Source organism: Heteronotia binoei, chromosome 21 (assembly GCF_032191835.1).
Source record: "Heteronotia binoei isolate CCM8104 ecotype False Entrance Well chromosome 21, APGP_CSIRO_Hbin_v1, whole genome shotgun sequence".
Lineage (NCBI taxonomy): Eukaryota > Metazoa > Chordata > Lepidosauria > Squamata > Gekkonidae > Heteronotia > Heteronotia binoei.
This window is the reverse complement of record NC_083243.1, coordinates 165341766-165353569: the sequence shown is the minus strand read 5'-3', so window position 1 is coordinate 165353569 and position 11804 is coordinate 165341766. Positions and strand designations below refer to the sequence as shown.

At 41.7% G+C, this 11804-nt stretch overlaps 1 protein-coding gene across 1 annotated transcript; it reads left to right on the top strand.

Moving 5' to 3' along the window:
• The first annotated feature begins 27 nt into the window (after positions 1-27).
• PSMD13 (proteasome 26S subunit, non-ATPase 13) lies at positions 28-11418 on the top strand. The gene is made up of 13 exons (XM_060261512.1): positions 28-470; positions 1807-1885; positions 2957-2991; positions 3107-3162; positions 3417-3460; positions 3750-3836; positions 5108-5279; positions 6001-6080; positions 6169-6294; positions 7995-8057; positions 9655-9735; positions 10022-10138; positions 10577-11418. The coding sequence occupies exons 1-13, from the start codon at positions 376-378 to the stop codon at positions 10670-10672; spliced, it is 1131 nt and encodes a 376-aa protein (XP_060117495.1). The 5' UTR covers positions 28-375; the 3' UTR covers positions 10673-11418.
• Positions 11419-11804: the final 386 nt, after the last annotated feature.

The following is an 11804-nucleotide window of genomic DNA, read 5'->3' as shown; positions in this document are numbered from 1 at the left end:
TTCTCCTCCCCTCCCTGTGAAGGAAGTGCTGAAGGCCTGGCAACACCCGCAAGGAGCGCCAGAGAGCAGCGTATGCCAGCGAGAAGGGAATTGAGAGTTTTGCCGGCTCCGTTCCAAAGTTCAGGGCTTTCGGAATCTCTTAGGCCGCCGTTGCCTTAGCAACCGGCTAGTCTCCTCTTCAGAACGGCTGCCTGCTCCTGAAGGGGTGGAATGATGCTGCGCTATGCGGGACCATACGGTACCCAGCATGCTTCGTGCTGAAGGTGACGGAAGTGAGTGTGCATTTCCGGCGGCAGGGCGGCCCGGCCTCCTGCTTCTGTTGCTCTGTGGAGTAACCGCGCGTTCCTTTCAACTACCCCTTCACCCGGCACTGCCATGAAGGACGTACCGGGCTTCTTACAGCAGAGCCAGAGCTCAGGGCCTGGCCAGGCCGCAGTGTGGCACCGTCTGGAAGAACTCTACAACAAGAAGTGAGTGGATGTGTGTAAAGGGTGGGGGAGTAAGGAGTGTGCATGGCGGGAAGGGAGAGATCTTGAGTAGTTGTTGGGTGCTTTGTGCTTAACTAGGGGAGACAGGTGTCATTCTTGCACGGCCCTCACGACTGTTTCTTTAGTAGTAGAGCTTAATTAAGTGGCTCTGCTTTTCCCCGCCTTCCATATAAGGAGTGAGTGCTGCTTGTTCATTTTTATGGCTTTTGGCAAATTTAAAGTGTTTTTGCAGTGTTAGAGGGAACGGACTGAAAAAGCATACCTCATATTGAAGATGTGTAGTTGGGCTTTGGCCGTTCTCCCAAACAAGGTGCCACTTGCCTTAGATCAACCTTAGATCTAGAGCTTGTTCTGTAATGCATTATTAAAAAGTTCCACACTTTTGAGAGTGAGCTGTAGCTACCTGGCTGCTGTGCATCTTCCTTGTTCATTTTTGTAAACCTGTTGGTTATAAAACCAGCTTCTGGTGTTAATTATGTTGTGTCTGGTCTTCCCCATCAGACTGTAAAGTAGCTGACTTGAAAGCTTAGACTATAACTTGAATGCTCATTTTTCAGTAATTTTGGATTTCCCCCCACACGTTTGAACACAGATTGTCCCCTTTCCCCCAATCCTTTCATAATACCAAGAGAATGTCACATTTTCTCTTCACATTGGGCTTGGAATGTGAGATTATTAATGGGTGTAAATATATGGCTTTGTTGCTTTAGCTTTAAGGCCTTGTTTTATTGTCACTGATATGGCCATCAGAGAGAGGGAAGGCATCAGCAAGATATCCCTCTGTTGTAACTACAGCCAATTCAGCTGAGAGTCCCCTGATTGAGCAACATTTGTTCTACAGTTTGAACTGCTTACAAAACCATTTGCCTGAAAAGCTAACAATATAATAAGTATATTAAATAACCTGTTGCTTTTTGTTTTTTAAAAATGGGAAGCTGCTTGCTACTTTAAAGGGCCTGTATAAACTTCTGTGCATTACTATGAAGGCTTAGAGCTAAAAATAATCACAGTTCTACATAAGGAAGTATTATGTAATGGCTTATTTCACGTGTTTGGCTTTCACTGTTCTTATGAAGCACTTCTAAAAGACTAATTTTGCTCTTTTCTTATTTTAAGTTGTAGGCTTGTTAATAGTATTGTACAAATCAGGCTTGTAACTGACTAAACACCAACTCTTCAACCTTTTGTGTTAATTCTTTGACATGTAGGGTCTTGCATCCCTTTGAATATGTTGGTGTGCCATTCTTGTTTTACAAGAATGTTCTTATGTTTGTAATTTTATCAACTCTTTCCGTTATTGCAAATATGTGTTTTGTAGGCTTTGGCACCAGCTAACTCTTCAGGTGCTAGACTTTGTGCAAGACCCCTGCTTTGCCCAAGGGGATGGACTTATCAAGGTAATAACCCTGTTTTATCACATACTTTAATAATTTTGAAGATGTCAGGTTGTATTCTGAGCATTCTCATTCATCAAATGTTTTTGAGTTAATTAAAAAATCATTGATGAATTACGTAAGACGCTATCCAAGGAACCAAGAGAGCCAGTTTGATGTAGTGGTTAAGTGCGCGAACTCTTACCTGGGAGAACCGGGTTTGATTCCCCACTCCTCCACATACACCTGCTGATGTGACCTTGAATCAGCTACAAGTTCTCTCAAGGCTGTTCTGCTCAACAGCAGTTCTGGGAGAGATCTCTCAGCGCCACCTACCTCACAGGGTGTGGGGAGGGGAAGGGAAAGGAGATTGTAAGCCACTCTGAGACTTCTTTGGCTAGCGAAGGGCAGGGTATAAATCCAATCTCTTCTTCTCTCCTTCTTTATCTAATCAGTATTCCTGGTCTTTTGTCATGTGGCAACTGTACCTGGCATGTTGTTTCATATAACTTCATAAGTTTACATGTTAATCCTTCCTCTTATTTCAAAGTAAGTTTTGACAAAAAAGCTTTTATTCTGTGGGGAGCTTTAATTTTGATTAAACCTACATGGTTTATAATCTTGAGCCACTGGTAAGAGGAATTCTGTTCTGAACATTAATTATTTTTTACCTTGATAATGTAAAATTAGCTCTAATATTAATTGTAGGGGAGTTGCAACTGCTTAGACCTGTAAAGAGGACCATGCCTACTGCAAATGTTCTTTATCACCTGTGTACTTGAATAATTTACAGAAGTCAAAAGTTTGAGAGGCAGATCTTGTAATATCTTCAGAGTGAGAACAGTGGCACGTCAGTGCCGTTCTACAGTTGTCTTGTTATGTCCAGAGGAGCACATTGTGGAGTCACTTCCAAGAAGGATGTTCCTTGTTTTCCCAGAGTTGTTTGATACCATGCTTGCTGCATTTGACAAACTTTTAGCAGTGAGCTATAGAATGTAGAAAAGGTCCTAGAAGTACTTATACCAAGGTATATGTTATCTAAATTATCTGTTATGTTGTTTCAAGGTATATCCTTTTTTTTTACTTTGACTGCAGCTTTATGAAAATTTCATCAGTGAGTTTGAACACAGGTAAAACTGTTTAGGATACTTAACATTTTTAAATTTAATATTACCTTTTAAAATTAAATGGAATTTTTGAAGTACCTTCAAAATTAAAGTTCTCACTAACCCCTCTGTATTGTAGGGTGAACCCTTTGTCACTTGTAGAGATCATTCTTCATGTAGTCCGGCAGATGACAGGTAAATTATCTTTTCCATTTCCTCATAGTTATCTTTATCAGAATGCACATAGGTAAGGCCATCACTTGTAAAGCCTTTAGTAGCCATGGAGGGAGGAAGTGAGCCAGAGGCCTGTCTGATCTCTTCCCAAGGATAATCCTGGATGAAAAAATGTCCAAACCCCCACCCCCCCCCAGCTTTAAGATATCTAAATCTACCACAGATTTATCTGTCTCATTGGATCCTTAATGTGAATTCTTGCTTACACTCTTTAGATCCTAATGTGGCCCTAACATTTCTGGAAAAGACCCGAGAAAAGGTATGTGCACTTACTAACAAATACTAAATATAATATACTATACTATATATACTAATACTAACAAATGCTACATACTAACAAATACGACAGATAGTTAGGCAGACACATACATACATATGGTGGACTTGTTTTCCATACGTGTTCTATGTTAGACAACAGTCTGCATTCCATATCATGAGAATTACTAAGGGTACGAATAAGGTCAAACACAGAATCAGGTTAAGCCAAGATGGTTTGCCTAGCTAGAACAATAATTTTCTGTGCTTTGTAATCTGTTTTGTGGCTACAGGTGAAAAGCAGTGACGAAGCTGTGATTCTGTGTAAAACTGCCATTGGTGCTTTGAAATTAAATATTGGTGATCTACAAGTCACAAAGGTGAGTTAGTAATAGCATTTGCTTGTTTATTAAAGCAGTGTTTTTTGACTGTGCCACAGGATGGAATCTGCACTTTTGCACATCTCCTTTTTGTCTCTCTTCTGGTGTTTGTGTGTAGGTTCTTAGTATTGGACTCTAGGGAAAGGACAGAACTCCTTTTGATTTTTGTTCTTTGAAGTGTTTCATCATAAATGCAATATAACTTGGAAAATAGATAGTTTACCTTTATTGGCATTACAGATAAAAGATCATTAAAATAGATAAAGAGTTCATCATAGAATGGGTCATACATTAAAATCATCCATATTAAAATATTGAAAATTTACAGTATGTTACTAGGTATAAGAACAGCAGCATGTAAGAACTTTGCCATAAGGTCAGTTATATTATCATCTGCGTTAAGCAAAAAACCCAATTTGTATGTGTATCGGGAAAATCCATAATGTCGAATTTTAATATAAGGACGTTCTGTTAGAAAATAGTGGGGGTTTTGTGTGTCTGATCATTCAATAAAATGCTTGTGAATACTGCAAACAGGGTGATAAGTTTCCTTCAAGTGGCTAGAAAGCTGAACAGGTTTTCAAAATATTAAGTTGATTCCTTTTGCTCTTATGTTTTTTAGCCATCAGCACATGTCAGTATACTAATCCATAAGCCCTTACAAAATGTCAATGCTACTGCTGAAATTTCCTTTATATAACATGGATTTTAATGAATTTGCCTGTTAGATGCTGTGTTCTTGTGTCAATCAGCTTTTTAGGATAGATGTATAAGTCTGGTTTCAGTCTTCCATCTCCTTTCTCCTAAGTTGACTGGCACTGTCAGAGGATCTAACTACAAAAATCTAACTAAAAAGTTAAGAATAGAGTTTGTGGTGGGGTTGGTAGCTGTTTGTACTTTTAGTCAGGCTGTTTTCAAAAATAAAATTAGGAATTATAAAAATGATAATGAAGAAATTGTCTTTAAGTAGTCACAAGCATATTTGTACAAAAGTTGTAGATATGTTTCTTCAGGGAAGTTAAGACTTTCTTAAGTCCTATTGTTAGCAGTCCTATTGTTAGCAGAAGCTAAACTGTTGAATGTACCATGATCCTTACGTTAATCTGTTTGGCACTGCATTTGGATTCCATCAAATATTGCTGAGTATCATGCACCAAGGGAGATTCTTTAGCTACTGTTTAGACTTCAAAGAGCATTATAAGGATGGTGAGGCACTGATGTGTGGAAAATACTTGTGGGAGTTAAGAATAGATATCCCTTTTTTCCTTTAGGAGACCATTGAGGAGGTTGAGGAGATGCTGAATAACCTTCCTGGTGTGACATCTGTTCACAGCCGCTTCTATGATCTCTCCAGCAAGTATTATCAGACAATTGGGAATCATGCCTCTTACTATAAGGATGCGTTACGGTTCCTGGGATGTATAGACGTCAAAGATCTGCCAGGTAACTGCACTGTCCTTTCTGAGTTGGACATACTGCAGCGGTTGTGCTTAATTAAGAGCTTCATTTGTGGGGGTGAATCCTTGAGCTGATAAGGCAGTCCTCAGGGACTTTGATGGAATAATGTCACAAGTGGAATAAAGGGAATCTTTATTTAGCTATGGTGTGCAAAACCATTTAACGATTGTCAATATGGGGTTGTATAGCACTGTTCTATCTCTCATGTAATATGGCTTGGAAATTTGAGGCCTTGTAACACAGGCAGTCTGGGTAAAACTTTCCTGGCAGTTCTGTTTATGTCCTCATCTCATGCCTTTCTTACGACTATCATTGCCCATAGCCTCCATTCTCAATTCCTGTGCTTGCTGCCCTATTATGTGACAAAATATCCCAAAGTACATGAAAATCAGAACTTTGAACTTATAATACATAGTGCAAAATAAACAGATATGTAAATTATCTGTTTTTTCCTCTAATTGGCAAAAGAAATTGGCACTTCTGTATATAGAATTGTTATAGCCCTGTTGTTTGTAGAACATAGAGGAACAGATGTTTATGTATCATAATATAAAATACACATGCATAGAACAGGTACTCTTAGTGTCAACATCCCATTGAGTGTCTCTTAATGGAGTTTATGTTGGGGCCAATAGGACAAATAAGATGCTAAAATGAAGGAAAGACTGTAGAACTGCCACTTGAGCCGCAGATTCTTCCTTTTCAGTGGCCGACCAGCAGGAGAGAGCCTTTACTTTAGGATTAGCAGGACTCTTGGGTGAAGGAGTCTATAACTTTGGGGAACTGGTAAGTTCAGTTTTTTGGTTGAAACATTGGGGTAGAGGTGAGGGGTTGCTGTTGTCTCAATAACATCCTACTTTATTTACTTCCTCAGCTTATGCATCCTGTACTAGAGTCTTTGAGGAACACTGACAGGCAGTGGCTGATTGACACGCTCTATGCCTTCAACAGTGGTAATGTAGAAAAATTCCAGACTTTGAAGTCAGCATGGGGCCAGCAGGTGAGTGGATGGTGTGGCTTGATGGCGCTCTGGGAAATTAACATAGTTCCTATATGATTGTATATAAACACAAGGGCAGAATAATGGTTTTCTTGATTTCTACCATTTTGTTAACACAATTGACTTTTTACACCCAATCTCTCAAATTGTTCTCTGTACTTAGGTAAAGGATTTTTTGTAACAGCAGGTTGTAAGAAACCCATTAGCTGGGTTTCAGTATTCAGGCCTACACAACTTGGTACCTACCAAACTAAGTACCACTTACCAAGGGGCTCAAAACTTGTGTTTTTGCTGTTTGCCTGAGACTGCAAAATCAAGAAGGTGTCAAGCAGTTGGCAGCTTTCTGAACACAGTTGGTGGGCTGTATTCTGCTTAAATCTTCTGATTTCTGTATGTGGCTACCTGAAAGCTGATATCCTAATGAAATCCTCTTCTGTATACCACTTGATATTCCTTTTGCAGTCAAGACTTCAAGCTAAAATAGTTGAATTTGCGTTAAAAAGTAAGCTATATCTCTGACATTACAAGAACCCTGCTGGATCCAACCAGTGATCCATTAGCCTAGTATCCTGGTTCACACAGTGGCAAACCAGTTGCCCTGGAGGACCAACAAACAGATCATAGAGGACAAGGCTGTCCTCTGCTGTTTCCTTCTAGCATTGGGTTTCAGAAGTTTACTGCCTCTAAATGTGGAAGTTCCATTTACTCATCATGGCTAGTTGCCAAAGATGACCATTTCCTCCATGAATCCATCAACCCCTCCCCCAAATCCATCTTGCTTAATGATAAAGCTAAATATATAACCTAAGTACATTTATAAGCATTGATTCTAAAACCAGATGTTACCAGGCAAGACTGAAACCAACAGATTTTCAAAGCTCAAAGCAGATGCTCCACCCAGCCTAGTTCACCCAGAATCAAGAGGTATCCGGGGCTGGCTTGCCCACTAAGCAAACAAGGCAGTTGCCTAGGGCGCTGGCAGGGTGGGTGCCCAGAATTCGGCCCTCCCCACGCCCTAGACAAATCGCTAGTTTGCCTCTTCGCCTGTTCCCCTCCCCCTTAGCTTGCTTACTCCCCATGGCTTCTTGTCCTCTGCTCGCTTGTCCCGCCTCTTCGCCACTGTTTTGCTTCGTCCTCCTGCCGCCCCGCCTCCTCCCTACCCTTCTCGTCCTCCGCTCGCCCATCCCACCTCCTCCCCGTTGATTCCCTTCATCCTCCCGTCCACCCTGCCTCCTCCCCATAGCTTCTCATCCTCTGCTCGCCAGTCCTGCCTCTTCCCCGCTTCTTCCCTTTGTCCTCCTGCCTGCCCTGTCTCCTCCCTGACCTCCGCTCGCCCATCCCGCCACCGGCCACTCGTGCCCAGGAACAGCCTTAGCCTTTGCAGCAGCGGTGGCTGCTTTTTCAGCGGCTTGCTGTCCTTTCTGCTGCCGCCCCAGCACTGGTGAGAGCGCCAGAAGGCCGGCATAGGAGCCACCAGCCTCTGTGCTGCTTTACCTGCTGATCAGCAGATCTGTGGGGGGGTGGCCTTGGAAGAGCCCCAGGAATGTGGCATTTCACTTCCGGTTCCCTGGGTATTAAAATTGGGAGGGGGAGGTGCGACAGGGGGTGGGGGGCAGTGAGGGCCGGGCCTAGAGGTATCTCAGTTAGATATAATCAAAAATGTTTGACTAACCAAAACTCTCCACTGTTATGTTTTCCAGCCAGACCTGGCTGCAAATGAAACTCTCCTCCTACAGAAGATTCAGCTTCTGTGCCTTATGGAGGTGAGTCAGTAGTGGAAATATAACACTGGTGTCCTTTTGACAAAAAATATCTCTATGAATGGTGAATTTGGAAATGCATTTTCTTTTGGTTGTTCATTCAGTAGGTCTTTTGTTTTAAGTATCTAATGAGTTCTTATGGCAGGATGTAGGTTTGTTTATTTTTCTGAAATGTTCACACTACCTAAAGTGCCAGACTGAATAACTGTTCCCCAAACACTTCTGTTATTATGATGATAGCAGGTACACTTCCTTTATATTGTGAGGTAAAAGGAATTGCTATATTACTTTTGGCCATTCCCCTGCAGCTGGATAAAATGAATGGGTAATCCAAATTGGAATCCTGCATCTGTGTAAGAGGACCACTTTGTATCCCAGTGGCATATCCATGACCTAATGTAAACTGACTGAGTTTATTGGAATTCCTGTTTTTCAAAGTGGTGTGTCAGTCTAAGTCTCAACATGTTTGCTATCCAAAGCTTATTTAAACTGCTGAAATGTAAACGTGGCATAGGTTTAATTCAGGTGCTTACACAGCAGAGCACTTTGGCATCAGCTGAATCCATATGTTTATGTGGGGTTTGTTCAGCAGGCTGCTTTTTCCACATCCATATCCCTCAATAATGGCCAGATTTTTAAAGAAAACTTATATCCTGCTGTGAAAAAAATCTAGCTTGTTTGCCCATCAGTTATTTCAGAGACAGGGAAGGATTGTCTCAGATCCCCACCAGGCTTCTCTCCCTCTCTCTGACTCTGTCAGCCTCTCTGTGAAAGCCGTTGAGAGCCAAGGGATCTAGGAAGATTGAGAGCTTTTTAGAATCCCACTTGCCTTTGGTGTAATTTCTCCATACTTCCCCAAAACTCCTCCTGAGCCCCTGTGAAGGTGTCAGAGGCCCATTCCCCTCTCCCGAGTACCCCTGTTCTTTATGCTGTTTTTCTGGTGGCAGGGGACTTTTATTCACACCATTCTACAGAGTCCCAGCACAGATGAACAGAAATGTGTCAGTATGCAAGGAAAAAACAACTTTAAAGTCATAAATATAAACACAGAGAATGTTGCCAACCTATCTCTGGCATTCTACCTCTGTCCACACCGGTGAACGGGTGTATGTATGCAGAGTGTTTTCTCTCTCTCCCAACACCCATACAATTTCCAAACCGACAAGTTGCTTTAAAGTCCTTTATTCCTGGTTATGTCCATGATTGGTAAGCAGTATTCTTATTCTCCTTGGAAGGGTGGACCTTAGATTCCTACCAAAACCCAGTTAGCCAACCACAGTGAGTTTTGCATGTGTGTTTTATGACTTTAAGCAGAGAAAATGAAAATCTCAGTTCTAGTCCAGGACCAGGTGATATCTCAGTCCTCTGGCAGCAGGCTCTGCCTCTTCCTAACTATTGATCACCATGTAAGTCCTTCCTGGCTGTAATGTAAGGTGGTTTATGACTGTGTCCACAAGTGGATGCATTTTCTTAGGAGGAATGACCTCATTCATAACAAGGATAAGTTTTAAAAAAAAGCTTTTCTGCTGATTGGCATTTTAAAGGGAATGTATTTCTTTAGAGTTAAGGCTAACGTAACCTTAATTTTACTTGCCTGCAGATGACCTTCACTCGACCAGCTAATCACAGGCAACTCACTTTTGAGGAGATTGCTAAGAGTGCCAAAGTCACTGTGAATGAGGTGAGTTGCTCTGTGAACTAATATGTGAGGAAACCAAAGGTCCTGAGCTTTGGTTTATTTGTTCACCGTTGAAAAGCTTCAGGTATGTAGGGCAATTTATTTAAAATGTTTTTGTTATTCAAGTTGATGAACAGCGTCTAGGCAAGTAGTTATAGTTTCAGTACTTTTCTGTTCTTATTAATAGATGCTTTGATTTCTAACAAATACTTCTGTTCAGCTGTACAGCGATTTGCTTGGGAGCAGTTGAGAACTTTCTGAAGCTAGAAGAGGTTATTTTCTTTTTCAGGTGGAGCTGTTGGTGATGAAGGCACTTTCAGTGGGTTTAGTAAAGGGCAGTATTGATGAAGTGGATAAAAAAGTTCACATGACATGGGTCCAACCACGGGTGCTGGATTTACAACAGGTAATTGTGGCTGAGATCTTGATGCTACACCGTTTTTCTGGTTGGCTTGGAGTCTTGGGGGGAAAGCTTATCTCTCTGGGTGGGAGAGAGAACACTGGTAAAATATCCCTTTTCTGTATCAGTTGCTGTGTTTTATGTAAGTTCTTTGTTGAGCTGGCAAAATCTAGTTGATTCAGATTGACTACCTGCACCTATCTACCTAATTATGGTACCTTTAAAACTATATAAGATAAATATCTTGCTATCAGGATGAAATGCATTTCAGAAGAATAAAAGACACCACTTGGGTACATGCTGTATGTTAACTGCTCTGAGAATTATAGGTGTTCCAGGAAACATTCTGATAGAGAAGTTTCAGTTCTTGTATCTATAACCTTGACAACCCCTGATAAATTCAATGTTTCCCAGTTCTAAATTGCTTGTGGATTTGCTTCCTAGATAAAGGGCATGAAAGACCGCCTGGAATTCTGGTGCACAGATGTGAAGAGCATGGAGATGTTGGTAGAACACCAAGCCCACGATATCCTAACATAAAGGACCTTACTGGCTGAAAGAATACCCTGTACTATTGCTGAAACTGGCAATGCCCTGACCACTGACTCTGTATGAATTCTATTAAAATGGGGGCTAGGGGAGGAGGGGAAGAACTACTTTTCTGATGCTTGTACAGAGGACTAAGTGGCCTTTGCTGTATAACCCTTTGGTGCCTGGAGTCGGGAATTCCCTCCTATGTGTTGGCATTGAACTAGTGCTCACCAGGGGAACTCCCATCCTGCTGTCACCAAAGGGGTGTGTGTGTGTGTAGGGGAAATAAGGGCTCCATAATGGTGGATTTAATTGGTCTTGGTGTGGGGCTTTTGTGATGGAGGATATTGGGGGTGTGGGAGCTCTGTGCTAACAATGGAGGTCTCTAGGTCAGCAAAGGAGCAGCAGCAAAACTTCCATTTTGCACTTGGGATGCACAAGGGAAGGGCCCACCCCACCATTGTCAGGCATTTCTGATGGGCTTGGGGGGGGAGAACATGACCTTATCCCTGGAAACTTTTCCCCTTTCAGCCCAAAGGCGGCATAACTGAGAACAAACATCTTTTTCCCCTAGCCTCCCACCTATTTTGCAGTAGAGGAAGCTGCTGAACCCATCAATAAGTTTAGTGGATTTGTTTTTATATCCTCCCTGGGTTTGCTCTTGTCTTTTATGAACATTTTATCCTGAAGTGTGATGCAGTAAAAAAAAATAGAAAAAGAAAACTGCTGGAATAAAACTTCTCTGCCTTCCTTCATTGTGCAGTTCTGTTGTGTTTTAAGGTGTATTGGACTGAGCAGTCCTGTTTAAGGACAGGCCTCCAAACCTGGGTTGGCTTGGCATTTGTGTCAATAGACTTAGAAATTATTGCTGATGACAGGTCTTATCAGGATGACATTATTCCAATCTTAGTGTTTTTTTACCCGTCTTTCCCAAAAAGTGATGATTCTGGATTTCAAAACGTACTGCAATCTGCAAATGTTGATTTAAGATGATCTCCAGGAGAGTCTAAAACAGTATTTATGCTGGTCAGATTCCTTTCCAGTGAGAGACTGAAGTGAGCTCTAGTAGGAGACTGGCCCATTGGACTTACCGTGAGGGGTCCTTCTCCTCAGAGGTTCGGAGGACATCTCTGAGGGTTAT

Coding starts and splice junctions, on each gene's coding strand:
- PSMD13 (XM_060261512.1), top strand. CDS start 376: ATGAAGGACGTACCGGGCTTCTTACAGCAGAGCCAGAGCTCAGGGCCT. Junction 1,886..2,956: donor AAGGGGATGGACTTATCAAG/GTAATAACCCTG, acceptor CTTTGACTGCAG/CTTTATGAAAATTTCATCAG. Junction 5,280..6,000: donor AGACGTCAAAGATCTGCCAG/GTAACTGCACTG, acceptor CTTCCTTTTCAG/TGGCCGACCAGCAGGAGAGA.